This window comes from Coregonus lavaretus (genome assembly GCF_964263955.1).
Source record: "Coregonus lavaretus genome assembly, contig: HAP1_SCAFFOLD_731, whole genome shotgun sequence".
In the NCBI taxonomy this organism is placed as follows: Eukaryota; Metazoa; Chordata; class Actinopteri; order Salmoniformes; family Salmonidae; genus Coregonus; species Coregonus lavaretus.
This window is the reverse complement of record NW_028156703.1, coordinates 195,214-218,857: the sequence shown is the minus strand read 5'-3', so window position 1 is coordinate 218,857 and position 23,644 is coordinate 195,214. Positions and strand designations below refer to the sequence as shown.

The 23,644-nt window shown below is 43.3% G+C and overlaps 1 protein-coding gene across 4 annotated transcripts in view; it reads left to right on the top strand.

Annotated features, from left to right (window-relative positions):
* Window positions 1–23,644, top strand: part of LOC311126068 (myotubularin-like) — a 63,420-nt gene that overhangs the window by 13,343 nt on the left and 26,433 nt on the right. For all 4 annotated transcript variants that reach the window (XM_084200093.1, XM_084200094.1, XM_084200092.1 and 1 more), the window contains exons 3-6: window positions 17,076–17,148; window positions 18,543–18,637; window positions 21,977–22,087; window positions 22,400–22,501. In XM_084200093.1, the coding sequence (XP_084056219.1) occupies window positions 17,076–17,148; window positions 18,543–18,637; window positions 21,977–22,087; window positions 22,400–22,501 (381 nt within the window). The remainder of the gene's footprint in view (window positions 1–17,075; window positions 17,149–18,542; window positions 18,638–21,976; window positions 22,088–22,399; window positions 22,502–23,644) is intronic.

Genomic DNA, 23,644 nt, shown 5'->3' with positions numbered 1-23,644 from the left:
CGCATGAAGTATTTGAATTTGAAGCGCGCCATATTGCTAAGGGTTGTGGTGAAGTGGCCGTAACTAGAAAAGGATCATGGTCGACGTAGTCATTTTCATCCTGCATGAGAGAGCCAACCAGGAGCCTCCTCGTAGCCTGCCTTGCCCGTGATTGGTCCGTGTCAGCACGTGGTCCTGTGTGACGACAAATGTAGTAGTCAGATTGGATCACTATTTAATTAAATGTCTCGATTCGTAGCGAACCTTCAAATCATTTACTGTGGGGATCGAATTTTCGAGGCCAAAGCGGGCATCAGTTTTTTTTGGTTTGGTTGTTCTGCCGATCGTAATTTAAATAGGCTTTCTAGGGAAGACCAGGGCTTTTGGCACCACTAGGTTGCTACGCAGTAGCCGACCAGCGTAGCTCGTGACTTGACCTGACACTGGGGGCCTGATCCACACACACACCATCCCTCCAACCCACCCCCACGTTTGCTGCCAAGAGCATGAATCACAAATCCATATTCAGAGTTCTGTTCAGTGTATGTCCTTTAAGACCTAATAACAACACACACACACACACACACACACACACACACACACACACACACACACACACACTCTTCTACCCCTGGATAGCCCTTGCTTAAATGGACTACACTCTGTATAAGCTGTGTTTTAACCAGGCTAGTCCCACTATGGATAGGTGACTGTGAAATGGCTAGCTAGGTTAGTCTCCTTATTCATTAATAAAACATGTACCTGTTAATAAACCGTGCAGCTGTTAATAAACCGTCTACCTGTTACTAGCTCCTAGCTGCGCCTGGTTAGCCTCTGTCATTCATCCGTTTATTTATTTTAAACCTCTAACCTCCATAGTCGGTAGCGCTGTCCTACCCCCGGTAGCGCTGTCCTACCCCCGGTAGTCTGTGTCTGTGTTGCCCTGACAACCAGCATCATCAAGGCAACCGTCTGCTGCTGGAGCTCTAGCATCATGTATGTCAGTTGGAAAATGTAACCATGGCCAGTGGTTTTCAAACCTCTCCTCGTTGTAGCCCTGAACTATCTCACCTGATTCACCTATTCAGGAGAGGGTTGAAAACCCCTGACCTAGGCCATCCAGGTTACAGATTGACTTGTACATCAGATTCTCAGTACAGAGATCCTCTTTCACACTCATGGGTTACTCATTCTTATTGGCTTTCCAATCAGGAAGTCCCAGAGTGGTAGCCAATAAAAACAGTGCTCTCGTAGCGCTGACTGTTGAGAGTTTTCCATGCAAAACAAATGACTGCTAGGTACAGTAATACGGACACAAGTGTGGCTTTGTTCGAGACCTGGGGAGGCCAGAATCCAAAGGAAAAGCTCTCTCACTCTCGCACAATTATACGCAGCCAGTTCTCTCAGTAGGGTAACAGAGAGGTGTTGTGTGGTCTGACACAGACAGACTGAGGGATTGGCAGCAGGCTGGGATTTCTGCATGTACACACACACGCCCTGTGACTCTTTGTGGCACAGCACAGTATTACTCCTGGACGCTAAGGTCAGTTTGTAGTTACCCCCCTAATGGTTAGGTTTAGGGTTGGGGGGAGGGTTAGTTACTCCCCCCTAATGGTTAGGTTTAGGGTTGGGGGGAGGGTTAGTTACTCCCCCCTAATGGTTAGGTTTAGGGTTGGGGGGGAGGGTTAGTTACTCCCCCCTAATGGTTAGGTTTAGGGTTGGGGGAGGGTTAGTTACTCCCCCCTAATGGTTAGGTTTAGGGTTGGGGGGAGGGTTAGTTACTCCCCCCTAATGGTTAGGTTTAGGGTTGGGGGGAGGGTTAGTTACTCCCCCCTAATGGTTAGGTTTAGGGTTGGGGGAGGGTTAGTTACTCCCCCCTAATGGTTAGGTTTAGGGTTGGGGGGAGGGTTAGTTACTCCCCCCTAATGTTTAGGGTTGGGAGGAGGGTTAGTTACCCCCATAATGGTTGTTTAGGATTGGGGGAGGGTTAGTTACCCACTAATGGTTGTTGGGGGGAGGGTTAGTTACCCACCTAATGGTTGTTGGGGGGAGGGTTAGTTACCCACTAATGGTTGTTGGGGGGAGGGTTAGTTACCCACCAATGGTTGTTGGGGGGAGGGTTAGTTACCCACTAATGGTTGTTGGGGGGAGGGTTAGTTACCCACCTAATGGTTGTTGGGGGGAGGGTTAGTTACCCACCTAATGGTTGTTGGGGGAGGGTTAGTTACCCACCTAATGGTTGTTTAGGATTGGGGGAGGGTTAGTTACCCACTAATGGTTGTTGGGGGGAGGGTTAGTTACCCACCTAATGGTTGTTGGGGGGAGGGTTAGTTACCCACCTAATGGTTGTTGGGGGGAGGGTTAGTTACCCACTAATGGTTGTAGGGGGAGGGTTAGTTACCCACCTAATGGTTGTTTAGGATTGGGGGAGGGTTAGTTACCCACTAATGGTTGTTGGGGGGAGGGTTAGTTACCCACCTAATGGTTGTTGGGGGGAGGGTTAGTTACCCACTAATGGTTGTTGGGGGAGGGTTAGTTACCCACTAATGGTTGTTGGGGGAGGGTTAGTTACCCCACTAATGGTTGTTTAGGATTGGGGAGGGTTAGTTACCCACTAATGGTTGTTGGGGGGAGGGTTAGTTACCCCACTAATGGTTGTTTAGGATTGGAAAGGGTTAGTTACCCACTAATGGTTGTTGGGGGGATGGTTAGTTACCCACTAATGGTTGTTGGGGGGAGGGTTAGTTACCCACTAATGGTTGTTGGGGGGAGGGTTAGTTACCCACTAATGGTTGTTTAGGATTGGGGAGGGTTAGTTACCCACCTAATGGTTGTAGGGGGAGGGTTAGTTACCCACTAATGGTTGTAGGGGGAGGGTTAGTTACCCACCTAATGGTTGTTTAGGATTGGGGGAGGGTTAGTTACCCACTAATGGTTGTTGGGGGGAGGGTTAGTTACCCACCTAATGGTTGTTGGGGGGAGGGTTAGTTACCCACCTAATGGTTGTTGGGGGGAGGGTTAGTTACCCACCTAATGGTTGTTGGGGGGAGGGTTAGTTACCCACCTAATGGTTGTTGGGGGGAGGGTTAGTTACCTACTAATGGTTGTTGGGGGGAGGGTTAGTTACCCACTAATGGTTGTTGGGGGCAGAGTTAGTTACCCACTAATGGTTGTTGGGGGCAGGGTTAGTTACCCCCCTAATGGTTGTTGAGGGGAGGGTTAGTTACCCACTAATGGTTGTTGGGGGGAGGGTTAGTTACCCACTAATGGTTGTTGGGGGAGGGTTAGTTACCCCACTAATGGTTGTTTAGGATTGGGGAGGGTTAGTTACCCACTAATGGTTGTTGGGGGGAGGGTTAGTTACCCACTAATGGTTGTTGGGGGGAGGGTTAGTTACCCCACTAATGGTTGTTTAGGATTGGGGAGGGTTAGTTACCCACTAATGGTTGTTGGGGGGATGGTTAGTTACCCACTAATGGTTGTTGGGGGGAGGGTTAGTTACCCACTAATGGTTGTTGGGGGGAGGGTTAGTTACCCACTAATGGTTGTTTAGGATTGGGGAGGGTTAGTTACCCACCTAATGGTTGTAGGGGGAGGGTTAGTTACCCACTAATGGTTGTTGGGGGAGGGTTAGTTACCCACTAATGGTTGTTGGGGGGAGGGTTAGTTACCCACTAATGGTTGTTTAGGATTGGGGAGGGTTAGTTACCCACCTAATGGTTGTTGGGGGAGGGTTAGTTACCCACTAATGGTTGTTTAGGATTGGGGAGGGTTAGTTACCCACCTAATGGTTGTTGGGGGGAGGGTTAGTTACCCCCCCTAATGGTTGTTTAGGATTGGGGAGGGTTAGTTACCCACCTAATGGTTGTAGGGGGAGGGTTAGTTACCCACTAATGGTTGTTGGGGGGAGGGTTAGTTACCCACTAATGGTTGTTGGGGGGAGGGTTAGTTACCCACTAATGGTTGTTGGGGGGAGGGTTAGTTACCCACTAATGGTTGTTGGGGGGAGGGTTAGTTACCCACCTAATGGTTAGGTTTAGGGTTGGGGGGAGGGTTAGTTACTCCCCCCTAATGGTTAGGTTTAGGGTTGGAGGGTTAGTTACTCCCCCCTAATGGTTAGGTTTAATGTTGGGAGGAGGGTTAGTTACCCCCCTAATGGTTGTTTAGGATTGGGGCAGGGTTAGTTACCCACTAATGGTTGTTGGGGGGAGGGTTAGTTACCCACCTAATGGTTATTTAGGATTGGGGCAGGGTTAGTTACCCACCTAATGGAAAAGTTTAATGTTGGAAGGAGGGTTAGTTACCCCCCTAATGGTTGTTGGGGAAGGGTTAGTTACCCAATATTGGTTGTTGGTGGGAGGGTTAGTTACCCCACTAATGGTTGTTGAGGGGAGGGTTAGTTACCCACCTAATGGTTGTTGGGGGAGGGTTAGTTACCCACCTAATGGTTGTTGGGGGGAGGGTTAGTTACCCACTAATGGTTGTTGGGGGGAGGGTTAGTTACCCACTAATGGTTGTTGGGGGGAGGGTTAGTTACCCACTAATGGTTGTTGGGGGGAGGGTTAGTTACCCACTAATGGTTGTTGGGGGGAGGGTTAGTTACCCACTTATGGTTGTTGGGGGGAGGGTTAGTTACCCACCTAATGGTTAGGTTTAGGGTTGGGGGGAGGGTTAGTTACTCCCCCCTAATGGTTAGGTTTAATGTTGGGAGGAGGGTTAGTTACCCCCCTAATGGTTGTTTAGGATTGGGGCAGGGTTAGTTACCCACTAATGGTTGTTGGGGGGAGGGTTAGTTACCCACCTAATGGTTGTTGGGGGGAGGGTTAGTTACCCACCTAATGGTTGTTGGGGGGAGGGTTAGTTACCCACCAATGGTTTAGTTGATCCTGGGTCTATCCCTACAGACCTATACCTAGAGTGGTTCTATTCTGGTTAAGTTAGGTGCTGCTGTTGTGAGTCAGTGGTGGACCGTGGCTACAGGACCTAGGCCTTCAGAGAAACCAAACATCTATCAAACTCAAAAATCAAGAAAATAACAGAAAACATAGCGTCACTTAATGCGCCCGACATTATACCTTCTGTAGTCGGACCGTTCCAGTGAAGGAGGAGCAATGATTGTTGACGACGTTATGAATGAATGAATCAAACAGGCCTGGCCGTGCTTCGGGCTGCCGCACACACAGAAATGGAACCTGCACGGACACGTGACACACAGCATAAAATAATGCGATCAGAAAAACAAAAAACACACTGTTTACATAACCTATGGTAGCCCAACACCACTATCACACTGTCGCCAATAGCAACACCAACAGTATCACATCAAAGGTGATAGGCTGGTGGTGCTGAAAGGACAGCGACCCTAATACTTGTGCACTCCATGGCACTGAAGGAGAGCCAGTTTTGGTCAAACACATAGACAAGGCAGGGAGACAGGAGACAGCAGTCACACAGCATCCTGGTAAAGGATAAGCGGCCCGTTCACTCAAATAATAAGCCGGTTGACCCCAATCCTAACGATATAAGAACACAACCATTTAATTTCCAAAATGAAATTAACAAACCAGCTATTACTTCCCATTGCAAATATATTTGATCATGTTCCTCACACTAACCGGTGGTCTAAAGTTGAAATGCAACGATGTTTCACAGTCATTCTTTTCAAAGAGATCGCTAACAGCAAGCGAGCTGCAACAAAAAACAATGCCACTCACCAGATGATGATCATTTGTGACCGACCGCCTTGATTCGGTTTTATGTAGCAAAATTTGAAATTGTGTTTTTTACATTGGATTAAAGATCAGACATAGAGTTAGAAAATGGTATATCATACACTGCATTTGAGGAACAATGGGAAAGTAATTCTGCTTTGAAAGTTGATAAACTTGTAACCCCACTTTTGAGAAAATGGCCCTTGAATGTTTTGGTACACCTACTGGAGAGCTCTTCTTTGTCTACACCCATTCATCATTGTTAACACGCTCTTAAGCCAGCCCCACCCATCTCTTTAAGGATTCACTTGAGGCCATGTGCTAAACAGTGAGTAGTGTAGTAAAGGTTAAGACTAAAAGTGGTAAAAGTAGTAGCCTACAATAAGGAAAAATTCCAGATTAACAGAAAGTGTCCAGATAAAAATATTTTATAAATATTAGATGACGCTTACCCAGACACACTTGTCTAAAATTGATAAGTGCATGTGTCTCTACAGAAGGTGTAAATGGTACAGTGAAATGGTTACTTGCATAGTAGCAATATCAAAAATAGATGGTGTCAATATAAAGACAAAAAGAACAAGTGTCAATGCCAGTAGAGAAAGAACAAAATAATATACAGTATGTACAAGAACAATATCAATAACGATATCAGTGATAGATGAGGTAGTTATATGCATACAATCAGGGGTAAAGTGGCTGAGCAGCAGGATAAAAAAATAAATAGTATCAGCAATGCCCAGAAACAAATAACTTTCTTCTGAAACTCGTCAGTCTATTCTTGTTCTGAGAAATGAAGGCTATTCCATGTGAGAAATTGCCAAGAAACTGAAGATCTCGTACAACACTGTGTACTACTCCCTTCACAGAACAGCACAAACTGTCTCTAACCAGAATAGAAAGAGGAGTGGGAGGCCCCGGTGCACAACTGAGCAAGAGGACAAATACATTAGTGTCTAGTTTGAGAAACGGATGCCTCACAGGTCCTCAACTGGCAGCTTCATTAAATAGTACCCGCAAAACACCAGTCTCAACGTCAACAGTGAAGAGGCGACTCCGGGATGCTGACCTTCTAGGCAGAGTTGAAGCGCAAACTGGCTCTAACCAGAATAGAAAGAGGAGTGGGAGGCCCCGGCGCCTGTTTCTCAAACTAGACACTCTAATGTATTTGTCCTCTTGCTCAGTTGTGCACCGGGGCCTCCCACTCCTCTTTCCATTCTGGTTAGAGCCAGTTTGCGCTGTTCTGTGAAGGGAGTAGTACACAGCGTTGTACGAGATCTTCAGTTTCTTGGCAATTTCTCGTGTTGATCTCCTTAGGCCACACCCTCCCTCATTACACAAATACACATCACCTGATATGCTTAAATCCAATAAGCATTCCAGTTTATACAGCTTGGAGTTGGGAAATATGCATAATAATGATGATATGGTCAAAATACTGACTTGCCTAATAATTGTGCACATTGTGTGTGTGTGTATATATGTATATGTGTGTATATATGTGTGTGTGTATATAATATATATGTGTATGTATGTGTGTGTGTGTGTGTGTATATATATATATATATATATATATATATATATATATATATATATATATATATATATATATATATATATATATATATACATATACACACACGTGTGTATATATATCAGTGCTATGAAAAAGTATTTGCCCCCTTTCTAATTTTCTCTACTTTTGCATATTTGTGATACTGAATTTGATCAGATCTTCAACCAAAACCTAATATTAGATAAAGGGAACATAAGTGAACAAATAACACAACAATTACATATTTATTTCATAAACAAAGTTATGCAACACCCAATTCCCCTGTGTGAAAAAGTAATTGCCCCCTTACACTCCATAACTGGTTGTGCCACCTTTAGCTGCAATGACTCTAACCAAATGCTTCCTGTAGTTGTTGATCAGTCTCTCACGTCGCTTTGGAGGAATTTTGGCTCACTCTTCCATGCAGACCTGCTTTAACTCAGTGACGTGTGGGCTTTCAAGCATGAACTGCTCGTTTCAAGTCCTGCCACAACATCTCAATTGGGATTAGGTCTGGACTTTGACTAGGCCATTCCAAAACTTCCAATTAGTTGCTTTTTAGCAATTTCCATGTAGACTTGATTGTGTGTTTTGCATCATTGTCTTGCTGCATGAACCACCTGCGCTTCAGCTTCAGCTCACATACGGATGGTCTGACATTCTCCTGTAGAATTCTCTGATACAGAGCAGAATTCATGGTTCCTACAGTGGGGGAAAAAAGTATTTGATCCCCTGCTGATTTTGTACGTTTGCCCACTGACAAAGAAATGATCAGTCTATAATTTTAATGGTAGGTTTATTTGAACAGTGAGAGACAGAATAACAACAACAAAATCCAGAAAAACGCATGTCAAAAATGTTATAAATTGATTTGCATTTTAATGAGGGAAATAAGTATTTGACCCCTCTGCAAAACATGACTTAGTACTTGGTGGCAAAACCCTTGTTGGCAATCACAGAGGTCAGACATTTGTTGTAGTTGGCGACCAGGTTTGCACACATTTCAGGAGGGATTTTGTCCCACTCCTCTTTGCAGATCTTCTCCATGTCATTAAGGTTTCGAGGCTGACGTTTGGCAACTCGAACCTTCAGCTCCCTCCACAGTTTTTCTATGAGATTAAGGGCTGGAGACTGGCTAGGCCACTCCAGGACCATAATGTGCTTCTTCTTGAGCCACTCCTTTGTTGCCTTGGCCGTGTGTTTTGGGTCATTGTCATGCTGGAATACCCATCCACGACCCAGAAATCTTTCTGATTGAGAGGGGGTCAAATACTTATTTCCCTCATTAAAATGCAAATAAATTTATAACATTTTGACATGCATTTTTCTGGATTTTTTTCTTGCTATTCTGTCTCTCACTGTTCAAATAAACCTACCATTAAAATTATAGACTGATCATATCTTTGTCAGTGGGCAAACGTACCAAATCAGCAGGTGATCAAATACTTTTTTCCCTCACTGTATGTATGTATGTATGTGTATATATGTGTATATACATACATACATACATACATACATACATACATACATACATACATACATACATACATACATACATACATACATACATACATACATACATACATACATACATACATACATACATACATACATACATACATACATACATACATACAGTGGGGAGAACAAGTATTTGATACACTGCCGATTTTGCAGGTTTTCCTACTTACAAAGCATGTAGAGGTCTGTAATGTTTATCATAGGTACACTTCAACGGTGAGAGACTAAAACTAAAATTCAGAAAATCACATTGTATGATTTTTAAGTAATTCATTTGCATTTTATTGCATGACATAAGTATTTGATACATCAGAAAAGCAGAACTTAATATTTGGTACAGAAACCTTTGTTTGCAATTACAGAGATCATACGTTTCCTGTAGGTCTTGACCAGGTTTGCACACACTGCAGCAGGGATTTTGGCCCACTCCTCCATACAGACCTTCTCCAGATCCTTCAGGTTTCGGGGCTGTCGCTTGTCAATACGGACTTTCAGCTCCCTCCAAAGATTTTCTATTGGGTTCAGGTCTGGAGACTGGCTAGGCCACTCCAGGACCTTGAGATGCTTCTTACGGAGCCACTCCTTAGTTGCCCTGGCTGTGTGTTTCGGGTCGTTGTCATGCTGGAAGACCCAGCCACGACCCATCTTCAATGCTCTTACTGAGGGAAGGAGGTTGTTGGCCAAGATCTCACGATACATGGCCCCATCCATCCTCCCCTCAATACGGTGCAGTCATCCTGTCCCCTTTGCAGAAAAGCATCCCCAAAGAATGATGTTTCAACCTCCATGCTTCACGGTTGGGATGGTGTTCTTGGGGTTGTACTCCTTCTTCTTCCTCCAAACACGGCGAGTGGAGTTTAGACCAAAAAGCTCTATTTTTGTCTCATCAGACCACCTGACCTTCTCCCATTCCTCCTCTGGATCATCCAGATGGTCATTGGCAAACTTCAGATGGGCCTGTACATGCGCTGGCTTGAGCAGGGGGACCTTGTGTGCGCTGCAGGATTTTAATCCAAGACGGTGTAGTGTGTTACTAATGGTTTTCTTTGAGACTGTGGTCCCAGCTCTCTTCAGGTCATTGACCAGGTCCTGCCGTGTAGTTCTGGGCTGATCCCTCACCTTCCTCATGATCATTGATGCCCCACGAGGTGAGATCTTGCATGGAGCCCCAGACCGAGGGTGATTGACCTTCATCTTGAACTTCTTCCATTTTCTAATAATTGCGCCAACAGTTGTTGTCTTCTCACCAAGCTGCTTGCCTATTGTCCTGTAGCCCATCCCAGCCTTATGCAGGTCTACAATTTTATCCATGATGTCCTTACACAGCTCTCTGGTCTTGGCCATTGTGGAGAGGTTGGAGTCTGTTTGATTGAGTGTGTGGACAGGTGTCTTTTATACAGGTAACGAGTTCAAACAGGTGCAGTTAATACAGGTAATGAGTGGAGAACAGGAAGGCTTCTTAAAGAAAAACTAACAGGTCTGTGAGAGCCGGAATTCTTACTGGTTGGTAGGTGATCAAATACTTATGTCATGCAATAACATGCAAATGAATTACTTAAAAATCATATAATGTGATTTTCTGGATTTTTGTTTTAGATTCCGTCTCTCACAGTTGAAGTGTACCTATGATAAAAAATTTGTAAGTAGGAACACCTGCTGTGTGTGTGTATATATATATATATATGTGTGTGTGTGTGTGTGTGTGTGTGTGTGTGTGTGTCCTAATCAGTATAAAGGAGGAAATGTTGCTTACTTGTTGAGCAAAATCAAGGTTGTAATGCATCTTGATGTCTTTGGTTGCTGGTTCAGTAGGGCCCCCCAGAGACAACTGCAGGTCTTGACAGGTGGTCTTGCAGTCAGCAACCATCTTCTGGTAGACAGACCGCTCACTCTGAACAAGCAGGAGATGCTGCTCTTAACAGCTTCTGGCAGATTGACAGATCTGAAGACATGGTAGTTGTTCCCCTGGCACTGCCAGCACAGGTCTATCCTGGGCTTAGTGCTTGAGATGTGGGGAAGCCTTTTTCTCCACAGGTCTATCCTGGGCTTAGTGCTTGAGATGTGGGGAAGCCTTTTTCTCCACAGGTCTATCCTGGGCTTAGTGCTTGAGATGTGGGGAAGCCATTTTCTCCACAGGTCTATCCTGGGCTTAGTGCTTGAGATGTGGGGAAGCCATTTTCTCCACAGATTCCTGAAGGAAGACAGCCCGACTACATGTACCTCTGGAAAATTATGTGATATCAATAAAAGTAGTGCCAATCATGTTGGAGGTCAATTAAATAATCAAACTGTGTTGTTTATGCTTTACATACCAAGTGTTGTCATCGATTCCGTGTAGAGACGCCACACGGCTGCTTTCCACCAAATAGTTTGTGTCCTGGGTGGCGTCCTGGTAATACTATTGCATTATCCTCTGCGTAGTTGTTGATGAAGTTCACAACTCGCTGCAAGTCCTCGTGCTTCAGGTGTAACCTGTGCTTGCTTGGGCCGGCTCTCTATTTGATGGGAGGCATTCGATCTCCTTGTATGACTGGTGGAGGAGAGTCGGGCGTGTTCTACTGATGCTGAAAGACAAATTCCAGATACAAATATTTTAGCATTATTATACAATAGATGGCCGTAATCACCGTCAGACACACCTGGCTAACTTGATGGGCGAAGTGGAGTCTTTTGTTTAGACATGTAGCTAGCTAGCTAAACAATTAACCATAATCCCAATCCATAGAGTACTAGCAATACAAACCGATTGTCATAGCTAGCTGAAGTTAACCAAATAGGTTAAATGTTAGCTAGCTAACATTAGGCTATAACTAGCAATGCAAATGGTTTCTGAGATAATATTACTACACAGATCATACACGTAATGTTAGGTAGCGAGCCAGCCATCTAAAGTCATCTAGCTAGCTAACAGTAAGCTTTAACTTGCAATGAAAACAACTTTCTGACAAAATTAGAAATGTATAATATCTGAAACTGTAGCTAGACTTTTACCCGTATACATGGATGAACGCTTCATGGCAGACTGCAACCCATTTCATTTAATAAGACGTCCTGTGTCGTTTCCGTTTTGTTTGTACAGCTTGCTTGTACAACTTCTTCGGTGACAACAACACTGTTGATCGCCGTTTCTTCCCCATCACTATCATCAGAAGACTCTACAATGTCTTCTTCGATGAAAATGTTTTTACCTAAATCATGGATTTCCTCATCGTCTGATTCATTTTCAGAGTCAGCATGGTACGATCGTCCTCCTGAAAGTAGTCCATCACAACTTTTTCCCACTGAGCTTTGTCGATAGCGCTTGATAAATTCAGGGTATCAATGTTATTGAGAGCAGTAGCAACACATTTGCAGTTCTCCATGGCTAACGTTATATATTTCGGAAAAACTGCAGTAGAAAGGATTATCTACACATAACGAGCAGCTCATTTTATAGACAGAAGATGCTACATGGCAGACCAATCCGATGCTCAACTCTCGGCATGTCCAGCCCATTCATTATCTCAGCCAATCATGGCTAGCCGGAAGGTCCCTGTCTTTTTTCTGTGGCTAAACCGACTAGGCTCATAGTTTAACAACTTTATTTGTATTTACAGATGGCATACACGTTTGTTATTAAGGCACATGAAAGTTCAAATGTTCCAGAAGGCATTTCTGCCAAAAAAAAATTCATTTAGATAAAAAATTTAAATATCCGTTGAAATGCCTCTCCTGTGAAGTCATGACTTGCGACATACGCCTAGTTTCCTGAAACTAGTCACATTTGTAAACCAAAGTTAGTATTTTTTTTTTTATAGTGTGATGCTATAAAAACAAACAAAGAGAGACACACACTATTTATAAACTCCCAGTAATTTGTTGGGTAAAAAAACAACAACGTTTTGGCATCACTGTGCCTTCTTCAGGGTAATGTCATGAATGCTTAAACCTGGTTATGTAGACAAACAGTGCAATTATAGGATGATGCAAACATATTAGCAACAACATCCACCTTGAAGTTAATCAAACTACTACAACACAAGCTAGGTAACATTACTACCGTTAGCATGGGAAAACTACTGCTCGCACCACTTATTACTTGCTCTTGCGCTTCGTGAAGGCCTAGACACGTCACTTTTTTGAATGGCAGAGGCCTTCTGTCCAGCTTCTGAAGGCCTAGTCAATGGATGGCTAGATTATTCTACCCAGAGACCACCATAAAAAAATCCTGATTGGATCTTCTCTTTCCAAAACAAACAGAAGAGATTAAATCAGAAAATCATTAAAATAATCGTAAAGATATATTTTTAAAAATATGAATCCTTAGGCCTTCTCTGAAAGCCCTCACGGTTCCCCATTTGAAGGTAGTAGCTTTGTCTACACATTCCAGAACATAGCCCAGGGACAGCTAGTCAATCTGGAGACATACTGTTCTCTGTCTGAGAGGCTGTGTCCCAAATGGCTACATATACCCATAGAGCTCTGGTCATAAGTAGTGCACTATATAGGGAATAGGGTGCTGGAGAGGAGTAAGAAAATAAATATTTCCTGTTCCTTTTACCTCTCTCTGGCTCTGTCTCTCAATTCAATTTCAATTCAATTTAAGGGCTTTATTGGCATGGGAAACGTGTGTTAACATTGCCAAAGCAAGTGAAGTAGATAGTAAACAAAAGTGAAATAAATATTAACAGTAAACATTACACTCAGAAGTTTCAAAAGAATAAAGACATTTCAAATGTCATATTATGTGTATATATACAGTGTTGTAACAATGTGCAAATAGTTAAAGTACAAATGGGAAAATAAATAAACATAAATATGGGTTGTATTTACAATGGTGTTTGTTCTTCACTGGTTGCCCTTTTCTTGTGGCAACAGGTCACAAATCTTGCAGCTGTGATGGCACACTGTGGTTTTTCACCCAGTAGATAAGGGAGTTTATCAAAATGGGGTTTGTTTTCTAATTCTTTGTGGATCGCTGTAATCTGAGGGAAATATGTGTCTCTAATATGGTCATACATTTGGCAGGAGGTTAAGAAGTGCAGCTCAGTTTCCACCTCATTTTGTGGGCAGTGTGCACATAGGCCGCCGTAGGCAGACCTGGCTCTCAAGAGAAGACAGGCTTTCTCAATAGCAAGGCTATGCTCACTGAATCTGTACATAGTCAAAGCTTTCCTTAAGTTTGGGTCAGTCACAGTGGTCAGGTATTCTGCCACTGTGTACTCTCTGTTTAGGGCCAAATAGCATTCTAGTTTGCTCTGTTTTTTTGGTTTGTTCTTTCCAATGTGTCAAGTAATTCTCTTTTTGTTTTCTCATGATTTGGTTGGGTCTAGTTGTGTTGTTGTCCTGGGGCTGTGTGGGGTCTGTTTGTGTTTGTGAACAGAGCCCCAGGACAAGCTTACTTAGGGGACTCTTCTCCAAGTTCATCTCTCTGTATGTGATGGCTTTGTTATGGAAGATTTGGGAATCGCTTCCTTTTAAGTGGTTATAGAATTTAACGGCTCTTTTCTGGATTTTGATAATTAGCGGGTATTGGCCTAATTCTGCTCTGCATGCATTATTTGGTGTTTTACGTTGTACACAGAGGATGTTTTTGCAGAATTCTGCATGCAGAGTCTCAATTTGGTGTTTGTCCCATTTTGTGAATTCTTGGTTGGTGAGCGGACCCCAGACCTCAGAACCATAAAGGGCAATGGGTTCTATAACTGATTCAAGTATTTTTAGCCAGATCCTAATTGGTATGTCAAATTTTATGTTCCTTTTGATGGCATAGAAGGCCCTTCTTGCCTTGTCTCTCAGATCGTTCACAGCTTTGTGGAAGTTACCTGTGGCGCTGATGTTTAGGCCGAGGTATGTATCGTTTTTTGTGTGCTCTAGGGCAACGGTGTCTAGATGGAATTTGTATTTGTGGTCCTGGCAACTGGACCTTTTTTTGGAACACCATTATTTTTGTCTTACTGAGATTTACTGTCAGGGCCCAGGTCTGACAGAATCTGTGCAGAAGATCTAGGTGCTGCTGTAGGCCCTCCTTGGTTCGTGACAGAAGCACCAGATCATCAGCAAACAGAAGACATTTGACTTCAGATTCTAGTAGGGTGAGGCCGGGTGCTGCAGACTGTTCTAGTGCCCTCGCCAATTCGTTAATATATATGTTGAAGAGGGTGGGGCTTAAACTGCATCCCTGTCTCACCCCACGGCCCTGTGGAAAGAAATGTGTGTGTTTTTTGCCAATTTTAACCGCACACTTGTTGTTTGTGTACATGGATTTTATAATGTCGTATGTTTTTCCCCCAACCCCACTTTCCATCAATTTGTATAGCAGACCCTCATGCCAAATTGAGTCAAAAGCGTTTTTTGAAATCAACAAAGCATGAGAAGACTTTGCCTTTGTTTTGGTTTGTTTGTTTGTCAATTAGGGTGTGCAGGGTGAATACGTGGTCTGTCGTACGGTAATTTGGTAAAAAGCCAATTTGACATTTGCTCAGTACATTGTTTTCACTGAGGAAATGAACTAGTCTGCTGTTAATGATAATGCAGAGGATTTTCCCAAGGTTGCTGTTGATGCATATCCCACGGTAGTTATTGGGGTCAAATTTGTCTCCACTTTTGTGGATTGGGGTGATCAGTCCTTGGTTCCAAATATTGGGGAAGATGCCAGAGCTAAGGACGATGTTAAAGAGTTTAAGTATAGCTAATTGAAATTTGTGGTCTGTATATTTTATCATTTCATTGAGGATACCATCAACACCACAGGACTTTTTGGGTTGGAGGGTTTGTATTTTGTCCTGTAGTTCATTCAATGTAATTGGAGAATCCAGTGGGTTCTGGTAGTCTTTAATAGTTGATTCTAAGATTTGCATTTGATCATGTATATTTTTTTGCTGTTTGTTCTCTGTTATAGGGCCAAAAAGATTGGAGAAGTGGTTTACCCATACATCTCCGTTCTGGATAGATAGCTCTTCGTGTTGTTGTTTGTTTAGTGTTTTCCAATTTTCCCAGAAGTGGTTAGAGTCTATGGATTCTTCAATTACATTGAGTTGATTTCTGACATGCTGTTCCTTCTTTTTCTGTAGTGTATTTCTGTATTGTTTTAGTGATTCACCATAGTGAAGGCGTAGGCTCAGGTTTTCTGGGTCTCTATGTTTTTGGTTGGATAGGTTTCTCAATTTCTTTCTTAGGTTTTTGCATTCTCTCTCTCTCTCTCTCCCCCCTCTCTCTCTTCTCTGGCTCTGTCTCTCTCTCTCTCCCCCCCCTCTCTCTCTCTCTCTCTCTCCCCCCCCTCTCTCTTCTCTCTCTCTGGCTCGCTCCACTTTCTCTGGCTCGCTCTCCCCCCTCTCTCTCTCCCCCCTCTCTCTCTCCCCCCTCACTCTCTTCTCTCTCTCTCTGGCTCCATCTCTCTCTCTCCCCTCTCTCTCTCATCTCTCTCTGTCTCTCTCTGGCTCTCTCCCCGGCTCTCTCGCATGTGCACATTTGTTGATATTCTTAGCTAGTTAGCGAGTTATTAGCCCAGTTATAGATAAGTATAGGTCAGCAATGGGGAGTTACTGCTTCCTACAAGAGCACAAAACATGGAGGCTACATTTCAAGCTGTCTTTGAAAATCCAGTCAGGCAAAAAGCGTATGCCTTAATTAAAGGCCAGTGTTGTATTTTGAGACAGGCTTGAATATGCAAATAAGCCAATAGGCAGAGGGGGTAGCCTACATTGTCTAATTCTCTGAATGGTAATGATAATTACTTTTATTTTGTAAAGTGGTTTCTTGTATCATACAACGGAATTTACAGTCACCTATTTGAGCCATGGTGTTACAGACCAAGTAAAAAAGTAATTCATGTCAAGCCCTTCATAATTTAAAAATGTTTTTAAAAGTCTCTTGCGTTGTAGGCCTGCATTGAACACCACATATAGGCTACTGTAGGCTATATCATATACATCAAAAGCTATTTCCATGTGAAAATGTTATGGGATTTGCCCCATTGGTTTAGTTGGTAGGCCTACAGTACATTATGCTCAAATAGCCACAATAGCCTATTGGCTACTGTCTAAACCTGTAAGGGTACAGCCTCCGTGTTCACTGTAAACGCGCCCCCGGAAGTTGCAACAAATTCTCACAATGTTCAAGTTTCCACTCACAATACAAAAAAATTGCTCAGTTCCCCAATTTTTGGGGGGGGGGAACATTGATTACAAGTGCTTGTAATATTTAGTGTTTTATATGAGTGAAAGTGCTATGGAATAGCAGTAATAGTGTACACATCTGCAGTCGTGTCATACCTGGCTCCGTCTGTCTGTGTTTTTTTGCCATATTAATGTCCCTCTTTTGCTCTGCAGGCATCCAGAGAGAGTCTGAAGATGGAGCCACTGGCAGACGTCACCTTACTGCCCGGAGAGGAGAGAATCATAGGTGTGTTCTTCTTCTAAGCCAGTGGTTTTGTGGTTTTCAACTTGGGTCACTAGTACCCATGCGGGCACATGGCCTATCCACAACGGGTACTTATTCTAAGACTGTTGAACATCGACAGACATTTGGAGACTGTTCTCGGCTTCCTATTCTATTAGTAAAGTACAGAGAAATATTTGAATACCTTCGGTCTGATAGCCTTCCTCTAGACTACGCTGTTGTAGAGGTCTCACTTCTGTTGCAATTCAGTTTTTAAAATTTGAATCTGATCTGTATTCTGGCATGTCAGTATGTTTACAGTAAATATAACGAGAGAGGATATCCCTGTTGGTTTTGTCACAGGAGAGGCTAAACATAGAACCTAGCCTCTCCAACCAAGTCGGCTTGAATTGTTACAGTAGTCTCTCTCTCTCTCTCTCTCTCTCTCTCTCTCTCTCTCTCTCTCTCTCTCTCTCTCTCTCTCTCTCTCTCTCTCTCTCTCTCTCTCTCTCTCTCTCTCTCTCTCTCTCTCTCTCGTCATTTCTGCTAGCTACAGCATGTACAATTAAGAAGAAAGAGGGGAGGGAAATAGAGAGTAGGAGAATGATAGGAAGATTTGTGGAAAGTACAGAAAGGTTGAGTGCAGCTTTTTGAAAAGCTTTTGTCTTGCTGTTAGTGTTGTATTGTGGTTATTGTTTGGTTACAATATGGTTAATTGTCAACATGGCTTGTTCAGTGGGGGTGGATGGTGGAAATGGGTGTGTGTATCTAGTCAGTCATTTATACATTTCCCCTCCCTCTCCCTCTTCCTCATCTCTCTTTCTCTCTGTCGCTCTCTCTCTCTCTCTCTGTCTCTCTCTCTCTCTCTCTCTCTCTCTCTCTCTCTCTCTCTCTCTCTCCCTCTCTGTGTCTCTCTCTCTCTCTGTGTCTCTCTCTCTCTGTCTCTCTCTCTCTCTGTCTCTCTCTCTCTCTGTGTCTCTCTCTCTGTCTCTCTCTGTCTCTCTCTGTCTCTCTCTCTCTCTCTCTCTCTCTCTCTCTCTCTCTCTCTCTCGTCATTTCTGCTAGCTACAGCATGTACAATTAAGAAGAAAGAGGGGAGGGAATAGAGAGTAGGAGAATGATAGGAAGATTTGTGGAAAGTACAGAAAGGTTGAGTGCAGCTTTTTGAAAAGCTTTTGTCTTGCTGTTAGTGTTGTATTGTGGTTATTGTTTGGTTACAATATGGTTAATTGTCAACATGGCTTGTTCAGTGGGGGTGGATGGTGGAAATGGGTGTGTGTATCTAGTCAGTCATTTATACATTTCCCTCTCTCTCTCTCTCTCTCTCTCTCTCTCTCTCTCTCTCTCTCTCTCTCTCTCTCTCTCTCTCTCTCTCTCTCTCTCTCTCTCTCTCTCTCTCTCTCTCTCTCTCTCTCTAGACAAAGACATCATCTATATCTGTCCATTCAGTGGAGCTCTCAAAGGCAAAGTCTTCATCACTAACTACAGACTCTACTTCAAGAGTGCAGACGCAGTGAGTGGACACACACACACACACTCTAGAGGAGGGGTGATATACTCCTAGACATCTGTGGCGGACAGATTGAAGGCAGCAGAATTCCCAGTCAGTCTAAATGACATGTCTGCTGCAGAAGTGGTAGACCCATGGCCTTTACTACTTGGTGTCAAAGACCTGTTTGATCTAGGCTAGCCCTAGCCGATGCACCATTAAAACACAGTCTATATTATAGTATATATGGTGGTCTGTTATTATTGAGGGAGTCCTAATGAAGTAGGCCAAGATCTATGACAGACGGGTCAACACCCACACATCACTGATATGCATTGAGCTTGTTATAGAGCCCTACTAAATGTGTACAGAATGGGAGTTGGAATAGGGAAGAAAGGAAGAGGGATATGGATGTGAGGATGAATGGAAGCAGTCTCTCTTACCCTCCTTTACCTGCGAGGTGAGGGAGAGAGAAACACCATCCACCTCAAACTTGCTTAATCAAGTGTTACAATACTGTGTTACTCTGCCTGTGTGTAGTTGTGTGTGTTCTGTCTTGGTGGGTATAATGGTTACAGTCTTAAATAAAGCAATGTGGCTGTCGCCGAGCCCCCCCCCCCCCAAAAAAAATAATCTTAGTCAGTTAAGAGTCGTCTGTTCTTTCCACCAATCAATTGGTTGAAAATGGTAAACGTGTATTGTTCCATATAGACACACCCTATGTGTTTTAATAAAATCAACTATATGCACTTAGCTTGTCTGATGCTTTAAGTGCACTGTTTGTGCACATTTATACAACTGCGTACAGGCCAGGCAGACTAGGCCTACTTCAACGCTTACTCAACATTGACAGGAGCGCTCCAAACAAAATAAAATAAATCGACAACTCGTAAATGGAATGAAATTAACAAAACCTTGTTTCTCACAAGTGTAGCATAGGTTGTGAGCTCTGCAACAATGCGACCACTCAGACGATGAGAACGTTAATCGACTGTTGTAATAATATATTGAATGCGTTAACATAAATTACCACAACCAAACAAACATTGTAGATTAGATATTATGTGAATTAACGGTAACTGTACTTCTGGTGATAGACACTAACAATCAAAGGACAAACAATTCACACAATTAAGTTATGAAACAATGAATGAGCACGAATTGGCAGGAGAGAACGCGTTCTGGAGAAAGACCTGCCTTGTGCATCTAAGCCACACCCCCCTTCTTAACTCAACATTTAAAATTATACCCAAGACACATTATCTTCACACATACTTTAGGCCTAAGGAATACTCGCACAAATGGTGTCTGGTCCAAAGCAGTAGCCATTTATGGAAAACTATTAAATAGTTTATGAAAATGCAATTCCGAATTGCTTGGCATGCCATGGCAAATACCCTTGCGGCACGTATGATTTAAGTTGCCGATGCCTGTCTTAGACTGATGGACTGTGCCATTCCTGCGGCCTCCGCAATGGACTAGTCCACTGAGACAGGCACGAATCAGACGGGTGTCTCGTGTGCCTGCCCAAAAATAAAAAATATCAATTTGTGACGGCTTGACTAAAAAAATCTGTCGACCAATAGCCAATCGACCAGTCGACTAAATGGGGTCAGCCCTAGCCTCTAGGTCAGCATTTCCCAAACTCGGTGCACGTTTTGGTTTTTGCCCTAGCACTACACAGCTGATTCAAATAATCAAAGCTTGATGATGAGTCCGTTATTTGAATCAGCTGTGTAGTGCTGGGAAAAACCCAAAACGTGCACCCAGGGGTGCCCCCGGACCGAGTTTGGGAAACACTGCTCGAGGTGTAATCCACTTGTAGATTCACTTTCACTCTTCAGACAACAGAAGTTAATCTCCAACACAACAAAAAGAGGGGAAACCCATATCCCTTTCTCTCTCTTCTCTCACTCACTCATCTCTCTTTCTTCAATCCCTCTCTTTCTCTCCTGGCACCACTAGTGTTTTGCACAGTCCATTCAATTGGAGAGGTGCGAGGGCATTGTTGATGGTAAGATGGAGAAAAAGAGTGAAGACAGGGGTAGTTATGGAGAAGAATAGGGTAGAGAGGGGTAGTTATGGAGAAGAATAGGGTAGAGAGGGGTAGTTATGGAGAAGAATAGGGTAGAGAGGGGTAGTTATGGAGATGACTATAGTAGAGAGGGGTAGTTATGGAGAAGAATAGGGTAGAGAGGGGTAGTTATGGAGAAGAATAGGGTAGAGGGGGGTAGTTATGGAGAAGAATAGGGTAGAGGGGTAGTTATGGAGAAGAATAGGGTAGAGAGGGGTAGTTATGGAGAAGAATAGGGTAGAGAGGGGTAGTTATGGAGAAGAATAGGGTAGAGAGGGGTAGTTATGGAGAAGAATAGAGTAGAGGGGTAGTTATGGAGAAGAATAGGGTAGAGGGGTAGTTATGGAGAAGAATAGGGTAGAGGGGTAGTTATGGAGAAGAATAGGGTAGAGGGGTAGTTATGGAGAAGAATAGGGTAGAGGGGTAGTTATGGAGAAGAATAGGGTAGAGGGGTAGTTATGGAGAAGAATAGGGTAGAGAGGGGTAGTTATGGAGAAGAATATAGTAGAGGTAGGTAGTTATGGAGAAGAATAGGGTAGAGAGGGGTAGTTATGGAGAAGAATAGGGTAGAGAGGGGTAGTTATGGAGAAGAATAGGGTAGAGAGGGGTAGTTATGGAGAAAGAGCGAGAGAAGAGGGGGGTAGTTAAATAATCTTAGATGTAGCAGAGATACAGGTCCCAAGGTTGGCTTTATCAGATCATCAGTCAGGCTGAGAGGTGTGTGTGTGTGTGTTATTGACTGTGTGTGTCAGTGATGGAGTAGGTTATTACAGTCTACATGGATACTGCAGCAGCAAGGCTCTTTACTCCAGTCTCTGTCCCAAATGGCTCCCAATTCCCTCTATAGTGCACTACTTTTGACCTGGGCCCATAGGGTAGTGTACTATATAGTGAATAGGGAGCCATTTGGGATGCAGAATCCACTCTCTGTAATACAACACGTTAACAATATGCTGACCTCATACTGCTTCTAACACACACACACACCATTTACTCTGGTGGCTCTGAACTGATGTAAGTACCTCCTACTATGCCTGTGTCTACCATTTAAGCCTATGCTTTGCTAATTAAGTCTCTGTCTTGCAGATTAAACATTAGCTACATAAAGCGTATTCAAGAGTATACTTCACATTACACAGTATACCGTTTGTGCCCTCACAATACCAATGTCTTTATATTTCAGTTCTACCACTGCAGGACCAATCATCCATCTATGGTGTATTCTGTTGTGATATCACTGGAATCCCAGCAGGACCAATCACATGTCTGTATTTTGTGTGACATCACAGGACCCGGCGGTGACCCTGGATGTTCCGCTGGGGGCCATTGGCCGGGTGGAGAAGATGGGCGGAGCCTCCAGTCGGGGGGAGAACTCATACGGGCTGGACATCACCTGCAAGGTCAGATACTGCATCATGGTACTGACACCCCTATGTTATACATAGTGGTTCAGTCCGATTACATCTGACAACCAGACTAGGACTGAACCACTATGTATGAAAATAGGGGTGTTTTATTTTTATTTTATTTTTATAGAACATTTAGATAGAACATTGTGTTCAGAAACGTTCATTCCAGTCTTGGATCAGGAAGTTTCAATATAAAAAAATATTACAACTATTTATTTTGTACTGACAGCATTTTGTGTGTCTGTGTTAACGCGTGTGCGTGCGTCCATCCGTGTTAAAGTGTGTCTGTGTGTCTCCCAACAGGACATGAGGAACCTGAGGTTTGCATTGAAGCAGGAGGGCCACAGCAGAAGAGACATCTTTGATATCCTGTTTAGATATGCCTTCCCCCTATCCCACGGCCTTGTACGTACCTTTTCATTTAGTCTCACCTGATATCATTACCGCCTTTTTAATAACTGTATAATAACTATATATGATTGTACAAGACAAGTGCTTTGTTAGAGTTAATCAGTTTGAGGTATCCTGTTATTTGTCTTTGCTAGGGCTGACCCCATTTAGTTGACTGGTCGATTGTTTGGTCGAAAGGCTGTTGGTGGACCGAGATATTTTTTTGTTGTTGAGCAATTGCAAATATATTTTTACAAATTATGGCACACGAGACACCTGTCTGACTCACGCCTGTCTCAGTGGACTAATCCATTGCGGAGGCACACCAGTGTCCCCAAGTAGTACATTTACCTTAATTACCATCATTTATCATCTACAATGTTTGTTTTGTTATGGTAATTTATGTTAATGCATTCAATATATTATTATTATTATTATTATTATTACAGTCTTACCGTTGTCATTGTAGGAGTGGACACGTTGTTTGCGGAGCCCACAACCTATGCTACACTTGTGATAAAAAAAAGTTTTGGTTTATTTAATTCCATTTACAAGTTGTCAATGTATTCATTGTGTTTTGTTTGTAGCGCTCCTGTCAATGTTGAGTAAGGACACGCGCCTGATTTTACGCATAGAAGTAGGCCTAGGCTACCAGGCCTGCGCGCAAATGTAGGCTTAGAAATTTGCCCATTTGGGGATCTGATAGTATTTCTGATTGTCTTAACTCACCATCACTGTGGAGCTTCTCAAAGTATTTCTTTCTTCGCCTCAAACAGCAAGTAAACAAAGTCTGTTTTTATATCCATTGAGAATGAAAAGAGTTCCTCAATGTAGCCTATTTGAAGAATCTGTCCAGCTCTCTCCCTTTCGATTACCACTCAGCACGAAAGGGGGAAAAAATGTTATTGCTTTGATCCGATGGAAACGTCATAAAATAGGCCTTCCTGATTACTTCTTATCCCTTGTGCAAATAGCCTACAGCTGTGTCTCTGTCCAGAGCTCACTGGCCCGGGAAACTGTGAGGGCCCAGAATATTCTATACAATAATAATAATAATATGCCATTTAGCAGACGCTTTTATCCAAAGCGACTTACAGTCATGTTGCAAGTTTGCTAGAAGGAGCTTCAGAACCAGGACCAAGTTAATAGTTGAAACAA